The sequence below is a fragment of the Myxine glutinosa genome, chromosome 5 (genome assembly GCF_964187855.1).
Source record: "Myxine glutinosa chromosome 5, kmMyxGlut1.1, whole genome shotgun sequence".
Taxonomy (NCBI): domain Eukaryota; kingdom Metazoa; phylum Chordata; class Myxini; order Myxiniformes; family Myxinidae; genus Myxine; species Myxine glutinosa.
In genome coordinates this window covers 150,805,806-150,821,599 of record NC_136265.1, presented here as the reverse complement: position 1 = coordinate 150,821,599, position 15,794 = coordinate 150,805,806, and the positions used below count along the sequence as shown (strand labels likewise).

Here is a 15,794-nt window from a genome sequence, read left to right as displayed (position 1 = left end):
AGGTGGGTCTTTAGTGATGTTTTGAATGTGGTGAGTGAGGAGGAGTCTCTGATGGTGTGAGGTAGTGAGTTCCAGAGGGTGGGAGCAGCGATGGAGAAGGCCTTGTCCCCCCAGGATCTGAATTTGGTCCGGATGGAGGGGGTCAGGAGGTTGGTACCAGCAGAGCGGAGGTTGCGGGGGGTGGGAGTGTGTCTGGAGAGGAGGTCAGCCAGGTAGGATGGGGCCAGGTTATGGAGGGCTTTGTATGTCAAGAGGAGGATTTTGTACTGGATTCTCTGGGGGATGGGGAGCCAGTGAAGCTTGTAAAGGACGGGGGTGATGTGGTCACGGGTCCGGGAATGGGTGAGTAGACGGGCAGCGGAGTTCTGAATGTATTGGAGTTTATTGGTGATTTTTTAGGGTGAACCATAGAGGAGGCTATTGTAGTAGTCCAGACGGGAGGTGATGAAGGCGTGGATGAGGGTTTCTGCAGCCATGGAGGAGAGGGATGAGCGGAGACGGGCAATGTTTTTCAGGTGAAAGAAGGCTGACTTTGTGATCTGTTTAGTGTATTTGTCGAAGGAAAGGGTTTGGTCAAAGATGACGCCAAGATTCCGGATGTGAGGGGAGGTGGATACTGGGATACCGTCGATGTTGAGGGCAAAGTTATGGGTGGATTTTGTGAGCGTTTTTGGGCCAATGATGATTATTTCAGATTTATCACAGTTAAGCTTGAGGAAGTTGATTTGAAGCCAGGATTTTATTTCAGTGATGCAGTTTGTCAGGATAGAGTGGGTGGCGGTGGAGACGGACTTGGTGGAGATGAAAAGCTGGATGTCATCGGCGAAGCAGTGGAATTGGAGACCATGACGGCGGATTAAGTGACCGAGGGGGGACAGGTAAAGGATGAAGAGGGGGCCAAGAACTGAACCTTGGGGGACACCTTGGGGGACACCTTGGGGGAGGGGAGCAGTGGGGGATTTGCAGTTATTGATGGAGATGAACTGGCGTCTGTCAGAGAGGTATGATTTAATCCAAGAGAGGGCAGTGCCGGTAACGTTAAAGGTGGATTCAAGTCGGGTGAGGAGGATGGTGTGATCGATGGTGTCAAAGGCAGCGCTGAGGTCGAGGAGGACGAGAATGTTGAGGTTGCCAGCGTCAGAGGAGAGGAGGAGGTCGTTGGTGATTTTGAGGAGAGCAGTTTCAGTACTGTGGTTGGAGCGGAATCCAGATTGGAATGTTTCATACAGGTTATTGGCAGAGAGATGATGTTTGAGTTGAGTGGCTACAGCGCGTTCCAATACTTTTGACAGAAAGGGTAGGTTGGAGATGGGTCTGAAGTTGTTTAGGGTGTCAGGGTTTAGACCAGGTTTTTTTAGAATGGGGGTAACAGCAGCAATTTTGAGGGAAGGTGGGACGATGCCTGTAGACAGGGAGGAGTTTAGTGTTGCAATGATAAGTGGAGAGAGAGCAGGGAGGGAGGCCTTGACAAAGCTGGAGGGGATGGGGTCAAGAGTGCAGGTGGCAGTTTTCATTCCTATGAGGAGTTCAGAGAGGTCAGTAGGGGAGATTGGGGAGAACTGAGACAGGGGATGGCAGGACAAGGGGGGGCAGGTGGTTGGAGGGGGAGCGGGTGCGGCGGTCGTCAAGCTGTTGTAGATGTTGTCAATCTTCACCAAAATCGACAATTAGTCATCGTCACACACACACACAACCAGTCCACCGAGTTTCGTCCAAATCCGTCCATAACTTTTTGAGATATTTTGCTATATATCGTTTTTGGCCCTATCTCCCAATGGTGAAGAATCACCGAAAAAATTACACTAGCCGGATCCAAATCCAGATCTTCACCAAAATCTAAATCATTTCGTCCTCGTCACATACACTACCTTTTTGCCAAATGTCGTCCAAATCGGTCCACAACTTTTTGATATATCTTGTTCACAGAAAAACGAACAAACAAACAAACAAGAAGACGTCATGCGCAGCACGATACTTGCAAAATCCCATCCCACCCACCCAAGTTTTCCATTGATACAGCAAATTGTCCATTTCATGAAGATTAAAATTTACAATCTTGATCAAAGCTCGGGTCAACAGGATGAAAATTGACAATTTTTCAGATGAAAAATGATTTTGGAAGGTTGACCTTGAGTTGACCTTTTGGCCTCAAAACTAGTTTCCCTATTTAGTGACTCGATGTGCAAATGCTGTTCAATTTTCAAGTCAATTGGATGAAAATTAAGGATATTAAAAATTTGGCCTATCTTGACCTCAAAAATAGATGGTGGTTGAATTCAGTGACCATATATATAAATCCTCTAAGAAGTTCAAGTCAATCAAATGAAAATTGGTGATTTTAGAAATGTGGCCCATGTTGACCTTTTGGCCTATGTTGACCTCAAAAATACTTGGTGGGTGAATTCAGTGACCAGATATGCAAGTCCTCTTCAAATTTCAAGTCAATCGGATGAAAAGAGGATTTTAGAAATTTGGCCGATGTTGACCTTTTGGCCTATGTTGACCTCAAAAATACTTGGTGGGTGAATTCAGTGACCAGATATGCAAGTCCTCTTCAAATTTCAAGTCAATTGGATGAAAATTGAGGATTTTAGAAATTTGGCCTATGTTGACCTTTTGGCCTATGTTGACCTTTCGGCCTATGTTGACCTTTCGGCCTATGTTCACCTAAAATATAATTTGTGGTTGAATTCAGTGACCAGATATGCAAGTCCTCTTCAAATTTCAAGTCAATTGGATGAAAATTGAGGATTTTAGAAATTTAGCAAATTTGGTGACCTTTGGCCTATGTTGACCTTTTGACCTATTGACCCCAAAAACAATAGGCTTCTTGCTTTTGACCAACTCTACCATTTGGTGAAGTTTGGTGAAGATCGGTTGAAAATTGTGACCTTTAGGCTGGTGACAAACAGACAGACAGAACCACAAACACAACCGACCAATATACTTGAAAAATATTCGATTTTGCAAGTAACAAGACAGACAAGGGTGAAAACAGAACCTCCATCCACCTTCGGTGGCCGAGGTAATAAAGTTTAGCCGTTAAAATTAAAGTTCAATATAAACTTTCAATATTTTTTTACAATGTGGATTAACATGAGGAAGGACTTTAAGATGGAAATTAATTATTATTTGATTAAATATAACTGATTTGAAATTTTTCCAAATTAAAAATCTCAGATAGCATTGTGATTCGATTCCACTCGGCCAACATTTTTGCTCCGAGAAGCAATACTTTGACGATTGATGGTGTTGTCGCAATTGGTGGTGTTCCAAGGCTTTGTTTTGGCGCTTTTTTTTTTTTTTACATTTAACCTTTTAACCTTTTTTTAACCTAATAACAACCCTCAAGATCAGAACTTGAGTCTTAAAAAATAAATAAATAAATATAAACAGTCCAGGTGTATCGGAACAAGGTACCCAACCCACATGCCAAATGTGAGGATGATTGCCTCAAAATTAAGGCGTAGTGTGCAAAAATAAGATTGAGTGGAAGGAAGGAAAACTGGAAAAACCATACACCTTCCCTGCCGCATTTACAGAAAAATAAGAATTGGTGAAGAAGAGGCATTTACCCGATGGGGCCAAAATGTTGCAAGGCCTCCGTGAGATCAGACTCCACAGCGCTCTCTGAAAGCCCACGGACATGCACAACCGGAGATGGAGAAGGCTTCCGTGGGTCTTCGTAAGAGTCCTTCAAAAGAGAAGTGGGGTAGTCAGAGTGAATCCAACTGCGTTGTCCATATTTGCCCCAAAGAACAACAGTAACCTTGATTTTCCACGATCAATAATATCGGCAAACAATGACACCACAGTTACCTCGGCCAGTTTCGATGCGACCAGGAAGAATCAATTGATACAGGCGAGAAACTTTCAAGATGCAAAATCAGGAACAAACAAATGTTTTAAGCTGTACAGCAAGAGATGCCACCTCACAATGGTGGAATATCGACTTGTTTAATTTGCAACGGCCGGACCCCTGTTAGTCTGGAATCAAACTAAGAATGCTTGGGGAGGGGGGGGGGGGAGAGGGGCTGAGGGAAGCTTAGCCCAAGCCTTTCACGAGAACGCTGGGCACTTATGAATGACATGCGACTTGGATCATGGTAGGAATTTTTAATTTGTTCATGCAGGTGATAGCTCACCTACTCTTCAACGAATGGTGCTGTGGGATCTTTAACGTCCACAAACTAATGTCAGCAGATGGGCGCTCAGTTTAATGTCCGTTCGAGGGATAAATTGATAAATTGCTAAAAATAGCATAATAAATAATAATCACACACAGATAAATCACTCTACCTGCGAAATACTAGGACGACAGTTTATAGATGGGTTGACATTCAAAACTGGTGAGACGGCTTAGAGGTCAGTGTGCGTACCTGGAGGCTATGCTGCCAGAGTCAACATGAACTTATCATTATAATTAATAATAATGATAAGCATGAGCAAAAACTAGCACTTGCCGAAAAGAAAACAAAGATGTTGTCAGGAACATTAAAAGGTCACGTACTGCATGCATCACATGACTTGTCGAGAGACGCAAACAGAGATACACCCAACGGAAGCTGCCTCATGGGAAAGTTCATGTCATATAATTCACATACCTCAGTAATATTTAAAGAACCGCAAACACGAATATAAAAACTACCTGAATACAGGTGTAGACTTGCACAGCAACAGAAAATTGTTTTGTCCAAATTGTCAACACACGCAAATTGACACTTACGTAAAGCCTAACAACAGCAGTACGTCCAATCAATTTTCACATTAGACATAGATATCAAAATTATTATTAAATTAAAATAGTGACGAGTTTGCTGAAAATTTCAAACCCTCATTCTACGACAACTTTAATGGCCCAATCTATTGCCAACATATGTGTGGTCGGCCCAGGTAAATGCGTATGGCCCAAATATTTCAAGAACTAGGTCGCCAGGCCCAATGTTCGCCAGCAGGTGCCAACTACTTAAATTTGTAGTTGTTCAGGCCACCGGTGAAAACTCCCAAAAACCTCCGAGGACACTGTGGGATCTTTAACCTATATGAGCAAATGCTATCAGACTTTACACCAATTTGAAAGCACATTTGATTGATGACGCAAATTGTGATGTTGATGAATCACAAAATTGATGACGCAACTGAACCACCCTTTAAAATGCCATCCCAACAGTTTATAGTTTGCTCGATAATAAAACCCAGACTAGGCAACTTAAAGGTAAGAGCGTTAACATCTGCACGATCCTGTTTGACTCGAAGACACGTCTGCCTACTTCAAAAATGATTAAGGCCTCCAGCAACTTCTTCTTCGTCTGCGTAGGCATAAAAAAAAAAATTCATATTCGTGATAAATTGTGTGTAACCAGACCTGTCCCCGAAGTAATTACCCTGTCCACGTCGACCCCGTATTGTTTGTGACAAGTATAAAAAGCAGTGACAGCAGTAATGGACGAACCTTAGAGCTGGGCAACCAGAAGCAGCACACTCAGAATTTAAACCGTCAAGTCTGGACTTGATAATCGACAAGATGATAAAATGTCATCCTGGCGTCTAAACGGCTGCAGCGATTGATTGCATCATCTAAGAGACAATAAGATGCAGGGGTCATCATTGATGGTGTGGGATGGTGCTGTCCTTTGGAGGGAAGTCAAAAGTGAGACATGAGATTTGCAGTGTACCTAAAAAATATCTGAAATAGTAGTAAAATATCTTATGTCGTAGTAAATATCTTGCATAGTAGTAAATATCTTATATCGTAGTAAAATATCTTATATAGTAGTAAATATCTTATATCGTAGTAAAATATCTTACATACTACATAGTAGTTAAATATCTTACATAGTAGTTAAATATCTTATATAGTAGTAAAATATCTTATATAGTAGTAAAATATCTTACATAGTAGTTAAATATCTTATATAGTAGTAAAATATCTTATATAGTAGTAAATATCTTATATAGTAGTTAAATATCTTATATAGTAGTAAAATATCTTATATAGTAGTTAAATATCTTACATGGAAGTAAAATATCTTGTATAGTAGTAAATATCTTATATAGTAGTTAAATATCTTATATAGTAGTAAAATATCTTATATAGTAGTTAAATATCTTACATGGAAGTAAAATATCTTATATAGTAGTAAATATCTTATAAAGTAGTTAAATATCTTACATCGCAGAAAAATATCTTATATAGTATTTAAATATCTTATACAGTAGTTCAATATCTTATATAGTAGTAAAATCTCCATATATAAAGGAGGAGAGTGTGTGTGTGTGTGTGTGTGTGTGTGTGTGTGTGTGTGTGTGTGTGTGTGTGTGTGTGTGTGTGTGTGTGTGTGTGTGTGTGTGTGTGTGTGTGTGTGTGTGTCCGCTTAAAACTCAAGAACTACACATCGGAGAAAAGTTTTAGACACAGATTCGGAATCAGCATAAAATCCCGGTGGTTTTAGGCTATGTTTTATTTTAATATCAATGGTTTAAAAAAACCGCGCCAGCTGCAATTCCATGGTGTAGTTTGTGGCGGCGCTAGACGTTCGGGGTGTATTGCAATGGTTTGTCGGGTTTGGCTGTGGGTCCAGAATAGCTCCAATTTCCTTTTGTTCTTCTACGTTTATTTTGATTCTTCTGTTACAACACCTTCCTTATCTACCTTATATCCCCCCCCGACGAGGCCTCTACATAATTTCATGCGGCAGAATTTCGTGCATTTTGAGTGAAAGAAGTGAGACGAAGTTGAAGGAGGAAGAAGAGGCGCGATCACTCTGGAGGCCTTGATCTTGAGTGTAAATGGTGGGAATTGCGTTTGTATCGCAAAGTAAAGGATCTGCATTCATTTCTGAACTTGCATTGGTGGATTGTTATACATCTGCATTATTTGTCATTAAAAAACTTTATGTTGAACTTGAAGGCTCCAAGCACTGACTATATAATTATATAGTCCTCATTGAGGTAAAAATAAAAGTAAAAATCCTGCTATCGCTTGCCAAGCTAGCCGTTCCCCTCTCCCCCTCCCTCCTCTTCTCCCCTCCCCCCCACTCCCTCCTCCCCACTCCCTCCTCCCTCACCTCCCCTCCCCCCACCCTCACCTCCCCTCCCCCACCTCCCCCCCCCACCCTCACCTCCCCTCCCCCACCTCCCCCCCCCCCCCACCCTCGCCTCCCCTCGCCTCCCCCCCCCCCACGCCTCGCCTCCCCTCCCCCCACCCACGCCTCGCCTCCCCCCACCCACGCCTCGCCTCCCCCCACGCCTCGCCTCCCCCTCCCCCCACCCACGCCTCGCCTCCCCTCCACCCACCCTCGCCTCCCCTCCCCTCCACCCACCCTCGCCTCCCCTCCACCCACGCCTCCCCTCCCCCCACCCTCTCCTCTCCTCCCCCCACCCTCTCCTCTCCTCACCCTCTCCTCTCCTCACCCTCTCCTCTCCTCACCCTCTCCTCTCCTCCCCCCACCCTCTCCTCTCCTCACCCTCTCCTCTCCTCCCCTCCTACCCTCTCCTCCCCTCCCCCACCCTCTCCTCTTCTCTTCTCCCCTCCTCTTCTCCCCCTTCCTCTTCCTCTTCTCCCCTCTCCTCCCCCTTCCTCCTTCTCCCCTCCCCACCCTCTCCTCTCCTCCCCTCCCCACCCTCTCCTCTCCTCCCCTCCCCACCCTCTCCTCCCCTCCCCACCCTCTCCTCCCCTCCCCATCCTCTTCCCCTCCCTTCCCCCGCCCGGCAATGCCAGGTACTTCCCATGGCCAGCTGTACGTGGGCTGCTCGAGGGTTGGAAAACCAAGCAATCTTTATGTCTTGGCACCAAGTAAGAAAACCAGAAATGTTGTATACCAAGAGGTTTTGAGAAATTGAAAATTGACAAAACGTCATGTAGGAAAATTGCTCTAAAATATACATGTTCTTTTCACAATATATTTGTATTATTCTTATTCAACCCGGGCGAAGCCGGGTACCTCAGCTGGTATCTTATATAGTAGTAAAATATCTTATATAGTAGTTAAATATCTTATATAGTAGTAAATATCTTATATAGTAGTTAAATATCTTACATAGTAGTAAAATATCTTATGTAGTAGTAAAATATCTTATATAGTAGTTAAATATCTTATATAGTAGCAAAATATCTTATGTAGTAGTAAATATCTTATATAGTAGTTAAATGTCTTATATAGTAGTTAAATATCTTATATAGTAGTAAAATATCTTATATAGTAGTAGGGGGCGGCTTAGCCCAAATATTCAAAAGAATTGTGCATTTTGTGAAACAAGCACCAAATTTGGCACAAATGTACATTAATATGTTGCGAACATTTTCAGATATTGGGCCACTTGAAATTCCGTAATTTTTTTTTTCAAATTTTTTCAAATTTCGTAATTTCAAATTTTTCGGGTGACACCGTCACAATTTCGGTCTTCGAAGCCGGCCGATAGGCAAAGTGTGACCGGAAGGGACGAGGTTCTCCTGACCACGTGGCCCTCGATCTGGGAAGCGAGAGGCGTTCCATTAGTGGACGCGCCCCTCACGCCCGACTTTCGGGCGGCCCTGGCAGGCCGTTTGTTTTGACGTTCCGTGACAGGCCCCGCACCCCCACCTCCGGGCCGACCGGAAGCTTGTGCTGAGTACATCATACCTGAACAACTCAGTGAGGCAGAACACAGCAGTGCACACCAGGGTGACCCCTTCAGTGCATAAACCAATTAACCTGTCCACTGCAGGGCATATAGAAATGAAGTTATTTTCTGCATATAATAATAATATAAGTTCAGTTCTATATAACAATTTCTGTTATCACCACTACCACTACAACTACCACTACTACAAGCTTTGTCTGGAATTTTGTGGACTAACAGACAAACAGACATACAGACAAGCTGGGATCAAAACATTACCTCCTTCCACCATTGAGTGTAGAGGTAAACATCATGGAAATTATATCATGCCCTAGATTTAATTCATGCTTACCCGTGTATTTGCTTCACTGGTTCACAAGGTCTTTTGCATACATGTAATTCAGACTCTCGTCTTCATTGCTGACCACACACACAATGTTCGCAACATATTAATGTACATTTGTGCCAAATTTGGTGCTTGTATCACAAAATGCACAATTCTTTTGAATATTTGGGCTAAGCCGCCCCACTATATCGGCCGGCCTCGAAGACCGAAATTGTGACGGTGTCACCCGAAAAATTTTAAATTACGAAATTTGAAAAAAAAAATTACGGAATTTCAAGTGGCCCAATATCTGAAAATGTTCGCAACATATTAATGTACATTTGTGCCAAATTTGGTGCTTGTATCACAAAATGCACAACAGGTTTGCTATGCTGCTACACTATAGTAAAATATCTTATATAGTAGTAAATATCTTATATCGTAGTAAAATATCTTATATAGTAGTAAATATCTTATATAGTAGTAAATATCTTATATAGTAGTTAAATATCTTACATAGTAGTAAAATATCTTATATAGTAGTTAAATATCTTATATAGTAGTTAAATATCTTATATAGTAGTTCAATATCTTATATAGTAGTAAAATATCTTGTATAGTAGTAAAATATCTTATATCGTAGTAAAATATCTTGTATAGTAGTTAAATATCTTATATAGTAGTAAATATCTTATAAAGTAGTTAAATATCTTACATAGTAGTAAAATATCTTATATAGTAGTAAATATCTTATATCGTAGTAAAAATCTTATATAGTAGTTAAATATCTTATATAGTAGTTAAATATCTTATATAGTAGTAAAATATCTTATATAGTAGTTAAATATCTTACATAGTAGTAAAATATCTTATACAGTAGTTAAATATCATATAGTAGTAAATATCTTATAAAGTAGTTAAATATCTTACATAGTAGTAAAATATCTTATATAGTAGTTAAATATCTTATATAGTAGTTCAATATCTTATATAGTAGTAAAATATCTTATGTAGTACTTAGTAAAATATCTTATATAGTAGTTCAATATCTTATATAGTAGTAAAATATCTTATGTAGTACTTAGTAAAATATCTTATATAGTAGTTAAATATCTTATATAGTAGTTAAATACCTTATATAGTAGTTAAATATCTTATGTAGTAGTTAAATATCTTATGTAGTAGGAAAATATCTTATGTAGTAGTAAAATATCTTATGTAGTCATAAAATATCTTATATAGTAGTTAAATATCTTATGTTGTAGTTAAATATCTTATGTAGTAGTAAAATATCTTATATAGTCGTTAAATATCTTATATAGTAGTTAAATATCTTATGTAGTAGTTAAATATCTTATGTAGTAGTTAAATATCTTATGTAGTAGTTAAATATCTTATGTAGTAGTTAAATATCTTATGTAGTAGTTAAATATCTTATGTAGTAGTAAAATATCTTATGTAGTAGTTAAAGGGCCACAGACACAGAAAATCATGTTTGGTTTAATTAATAGATATTGCTTCACTTAACACTTAATCGACCTTTTTTTTGAATAAATATCACTCGATTGGCCCCGCCACCCAAAAAACGGCGATTTGGTTGCTCATGTGACTGGCTACGTCATTGAGGGAATTTTTGTTGCTGCTGGTAGTTTTTAATAATGATTTTGACTATCAGAAGATTCTTGGTCAGGCAGTTATCATTGCGTGCTGAGAAACCTTTCCCTCGATTACATCACACAGGTGACATCATGAATGAACATCACGATTTTAGGGGCGGGACTCCACTACCAGCTAAAAACTACCAGCAGCAACAAAAATTCCCTCGATGACGTAGCCAGTCACATGAGCAATCAAATCGCCGTTTTTTGGGTGGCGGGGCCAATCGAGTGATATTTATTCAAGGAAAAGGACGATTAAGTGTTAAGTGAAGCAATATCTATTAATTAAACCAAACATGATTTTCTGTGTCTGTGGCCCTTTAAATATCTTATGTAGTCGTAAAATATCTTATCAACGTGGGCGTCCCGACTGTTGGCATTTAGTTGGTGGACGTTAGAGATCCCACAGTGTCCTTGGTGAAGCTATCGCCGGCACCCTGAACAAATCCCAAATTCCTGCCCTGACCTACCGAGGACACTGCATCAGGGGCACAGCCATGCCTTCAGCCAATGATGCCACCCCGCAGCGTTGCACTGCATACGCAAGAAGAAGAAGAAGAAGAAGAAGGAGAAGACGACAAAGACTCACACTATCAAGACAGCTAAACAAGGTGTGTGTAGGTGGGATTAGAAGGTTTAAACACTCGGTGCTTAATGGAGGAGGGCGAGTACATCTCCAACGGCCGACAGAAGCAACAGGTTTGTGTTATTGTTATCGAGTTAAAACGAATCAAGTCAACCATAGCAACAGTTCCACCATGAAGCATCGATTGATGATTAATTATTGGTTGACAAATCAATCATTGCCCACACCCAAATTAATTAGTGATTGGCAAATCAATCATTGCCCACACCCAACATGCCCCCCATACTACACACGCAACCATCTGCCTGCAGGGGACAAACGCCCACACCGACACATGCAGACCACACCAAACTCCACTCCCACCATACCTGAACTTTAATTTGCTTCCTCGGGTAGTTCACATACTTTTGCCAACTTTGGTGATAACATTCCATCATTTATTTTATTAACCCAGCAAACCGACTCAAAACATCGCCATTTGATTTTCAGCTTAGAATAGAACTATTGCCATTGGTCATCAGCTAACATTTTCTTTGTCACTCATTGGCCCAAAAAGTAGCATAAATCGGATGGCGTCGTCCGTTAACCTGCAATCAGGCAGGTAACCAACCGCAGGAAGATTGCAGGGATTGTAACACTAACAGCCAGCGGATGCGTGCGCAGCATGCAAGGCACATGGTGCCGGTAGTGGTAAAAATGTCATTCAGGGAGACCCACAATTACAAATGATCGCCACAACACGTGCTGGGTGACCCTTCACTTTGGCCGAGCCACGTGGGTACAAAAACCCACAATGCAACATTCAAAATGGCGCCATTCACGTGTAAACTCCCCCTAGCGCCTCAACCGGTGCAATTACACGAGTTGTACGCTTTTCACGGAAAACGCAAAAAAATAATAACCCAAAATACACAATTTTGGTTTTGTCCAAAATACTATATAAAAGGCTCAGAAAGTCTAAGTTTAAACTTCAAGTTTAGAAAGTTTCAACGACAAAGGCCTTTTCATGGACGATCCAGCGGCAGATACACAATGACGGCGACTTAAATATTACAAATAATTCCGAATTATTAATTATTAGGGTTATCACTTTCCTCATTTTATCCGAGCTGTCCCGTTATAGTTGTACAATCAAAGGCATTTAAAATCTCTGTTGGATAGAACGGGGAACGGGACGCGCAATCCAAGCAGCGCAAGAAAGTTCGATCGACGCAAATCTGTAATCGAGACTTGTGAACACGAAATAAATGTCAATAAATGAAATAAATGTCAGCTCTTTCACGAGCCTCGATTCAGTATACAAAAAAAAAATTAAAAAATATCGTCACGATCAGCAATCTCTGATACACACACATACATACACACACACACACACACACACACACACACACACACACACACACACACACACACACACACACACACACACACACACACACACACACACACACACACACACACACACACACACACACACACACACACACACACACACACACACACACACACACACACACACACACACACACACACACACACACACACACACACACACACACACACACACACGTAAATCAGCATCAGATTATTAAATGGTTAGCATTCATATTTCACCAAACCGTACCCGGGTCTCGGCTCGCTTCCCCAGTGGAAACACCGCGCCGCCGTACCGAACGTACCCGGGTCTCGGCTCGCTTCCCTAGTGGAAAAACCGCGCCGCCGTGCCGAACGTACCCGGGTCTCGGCTCGCTTCCCGTGGAAACACCGCGCCGCCGTGCCGAACGTACCCGGGTCTCGGCTCGCTTCCCGTGGAAACACCGCGCCGCCGTACCGAACGTACCCGGGTCTCGGCTCGCTTCCCGTGGAAACACCGCGCCGCCGTACCGAACGTACCCGGGTCTCGGCTCGCTTCCCCAGTGGAAACACCACGCCGCCGTGCCGAACGTACCCGGGTCTCAGCTCGCTTCCCCAGTGGAAACACCACGCCGCCGTACCGAACGTACCCGGGTCTCGGCTCGCTTCCCCAGTGGAAACACCACGCCGCCGTGCCGAACGAGACCGAAATCGAAAGCGTGTAAGGATAGCGACCGGCCGCCATCATCATCACCTCGTTCTTGGAAACCGATATTAACAATAAAGCAGCGAATTCGGTCAGATTTTAAATTTAAAAATAAAAAAAATACGAATTTTCAACGTAGTGCGAGTAAATACAGGTATAAGGAACCTTTTACACCCGAGCCCAACGGTCTAGCCTGAGCATTTCATTGCCGGTGCGTTCAAAAACGGTCGCTTTGTCAATCTGCAACGGTTCGTCGGTTCGGGCAGGACGACGTCGATCCGCTGCATTAACGGTCATGAGGCGATTTGAACATCGCGCTCGACGGAACCACAACGTGGCCCGATTAAAGTGCATTAAAATGTCATTAAAAGCAGTAAAAACGAGCGCGCACGGAGGCTGCGGACAATCACTAGGCCGGGCGAGGCCTGTTCCGCGGCGCCCATTCAAACAGGCCGAAGAAGCGCACCCGCCTCTCGTCGTCCGCCCGGGACCGCTTGGCCGGCGGTCCGTAGTCGTAGACCTGCTGCTGCTGCGTCGCCATTGACGAAATGTTGTCGCTGCTCTCGCTGACGATGGTGGTGTCGAATGCAGACTCGTCCGTCTCGGTCTCGGTCTCGTCTCCTTCCTCGGATCGGTGACCTCGCAATTCTGTCAAGCCAAGTCTCGTGTCTTTCACAAAATGGCAGCACGAACCAGACCCTCCCACGTTAACATCCAACCCCTAATCGTTACGTAAAACGACCTCCTCCTCTTCTTTTTATGTGTGTGGAGTATTCAGAGCCGCAGGCTCTATATACGCCACGCACCCAGACAAAGCAGTGAATGAAGGAGCTTTGAGGTAACCCATAATAATAATATGGCAATACTATATGGATTTTCCGCTCTCTCTCAAAAATGTCAGAAACGCCTTGCAGAGTCGGGAATGCTTCTGGTTCAAATGGGCGAAAATGATCGGAAGATCCGACACACCAATGGCAATGGCAATGCCAACCTCTTTAAAAGTGCAACCACCTTGACGCTATTCTATCTCACTGACCGGGTCCTCAGTCGAGGTCCTCAGCATCATCCCGTTTCGGCCCTTCAACCTCGATACGGTCAGCTAAGGTGGGCCAGCAGGGGCACATACGCCTCCACATGCAGCAGCTACACCCGGATGCGTACATACCCCCACCGGACCCCCAGCCAGTGAGAACACAGACTACACCAACCAAACTGCCTCCACTCCCAGAATCAACAGCCCCTCATCCATTCACTCACTCACACACACACACACACACACACACCAAAAAAAAAAAAAAAAAACCTACCACCACCCTTACAGCATGTACCACTCAAACAAACACACATTCATGTAAAACCACACCCACTCCTGCAAAACACACACACACGCACGCACATCTCGTTTTTTCATTTCTGTTCCTCACAATTCTTTTTCTCTCTTTTATTCACAGACACACACACACACACACACACACACACACACACACACACACACACACACACACACACTTAATTAATTGTACAGTATCGGTTGTTCCTAAACTTAAATAATTTAATGGATTGTTGTAAATGATGTTAATTTCACAACATCCCATATTCAACTTTATTTAAATTGTAAACCTCAAACATAGTTTCTCCACCTAAAGCAAGAACGTTAACCCGTAAGCAACTGACTCGTTTCCCGACTGCATGGATCATCAGCTGGGCACCGTTCTTCCTCGAGGTTTCAATCCTTTCAGCCCAGGACCTCTCCAAACGGCGGATCCACAACCTCGATCATGGATCCACATCAATAGTTGGTACATCAGTAGATCCACAACCTCAGTTGCGGCCAGGCAGTCGGGAGAAGGGAATACACATACACAAACACAAGAGAAGTCGGAATACATTACACACACACACACACAAACACACCTCCGTTTCTCTTCCGTGCTCAGTAACTACCCCTTTACACTGAAATGAACCACCACCCACAACCCCAACCTACACCGTTCAACATGCCTCCATAAACGTCCTCCATATCCAAAGTGAGCCTTTCAAGGCAACCTGGGCCACCTTCTCACACATCCTCCTTCTTTCTGTCCCACACACTCCAAGCCGAGCAAGAAATGCAGAAAAAGAATTTCCAATGTACCCTCTACACCCCCACCTCAAATGGCTGACAAGAACCTCGCCAACCCTTCTCCCGACACCATGCCTCCAGCTCACTGTACTTTCCTCTCTTCCTCTCGTACACCTCCTCCATGTTCTCTTCCCAAGTACAGACAATTCCCCTAAGATGACCTGTCTTGTTGCACCTGACCAGACGACAATGTCAGGCCGCAACCTTGTCACACAGATCAACCACAATTGGTATTACCAGATCTCCTCTGGTAATACCAATTGTGGCTTTGGGTCTGCCACCACCTGCCAATCACAAGCATCTGACAGCCCTCTTGCTTTCCACCTCCTCCTCTTTCCACCTCGTACCACTTGGTCCTCTTTGACAAACAACACCTCTCCCCCATCGGTCTCCTTCTCCTCCTTCTCGGTCTCCTCCTTCTTGGTCTCCTCCCTTCTCGGTCT

The 15,794-nt window shown here is 43.1% G+C and overlaps 1 protein-coding gene across 3 annotated transcripts in view; it reads right to left on the bottom strand.

The window, feature by feature from the left end:
- The window catches only part of HNRNPL (heterogeneous nuclear ribonucleoprotein L), a 60,228-nt gene extending 45,812 nt beyond the window's left edge, over window positions 1–14,416 (bottom strand). Inside the window, exons 1-2 of one of the 3 annotated variants that reach the window (XM_078778860.1) lie at window positions 13,696–14,416; window positions 3,576–3,694 (exon numbers count right to left, since the gene is read on the bottom strand). In XM_078778860.1, the coding sequence (XP_078634986.1) occupies window positions 3,576–3,694; window positions 13,696–13,770 (194 nt within the window). In that variant the 5' untranslated portion in view covers window positions 13,771–14,416. The remainder of the gene's footprint in view (window positions 1–3,575; window positions 3,695–13,695) is intronic. The other 2 variants (XM_078778861.1, XM_078778862.1) reach the window with 2 other exon arrangements.
- Window positions 14,417–15,794: the final 1,378 nt, after the last annotated feature.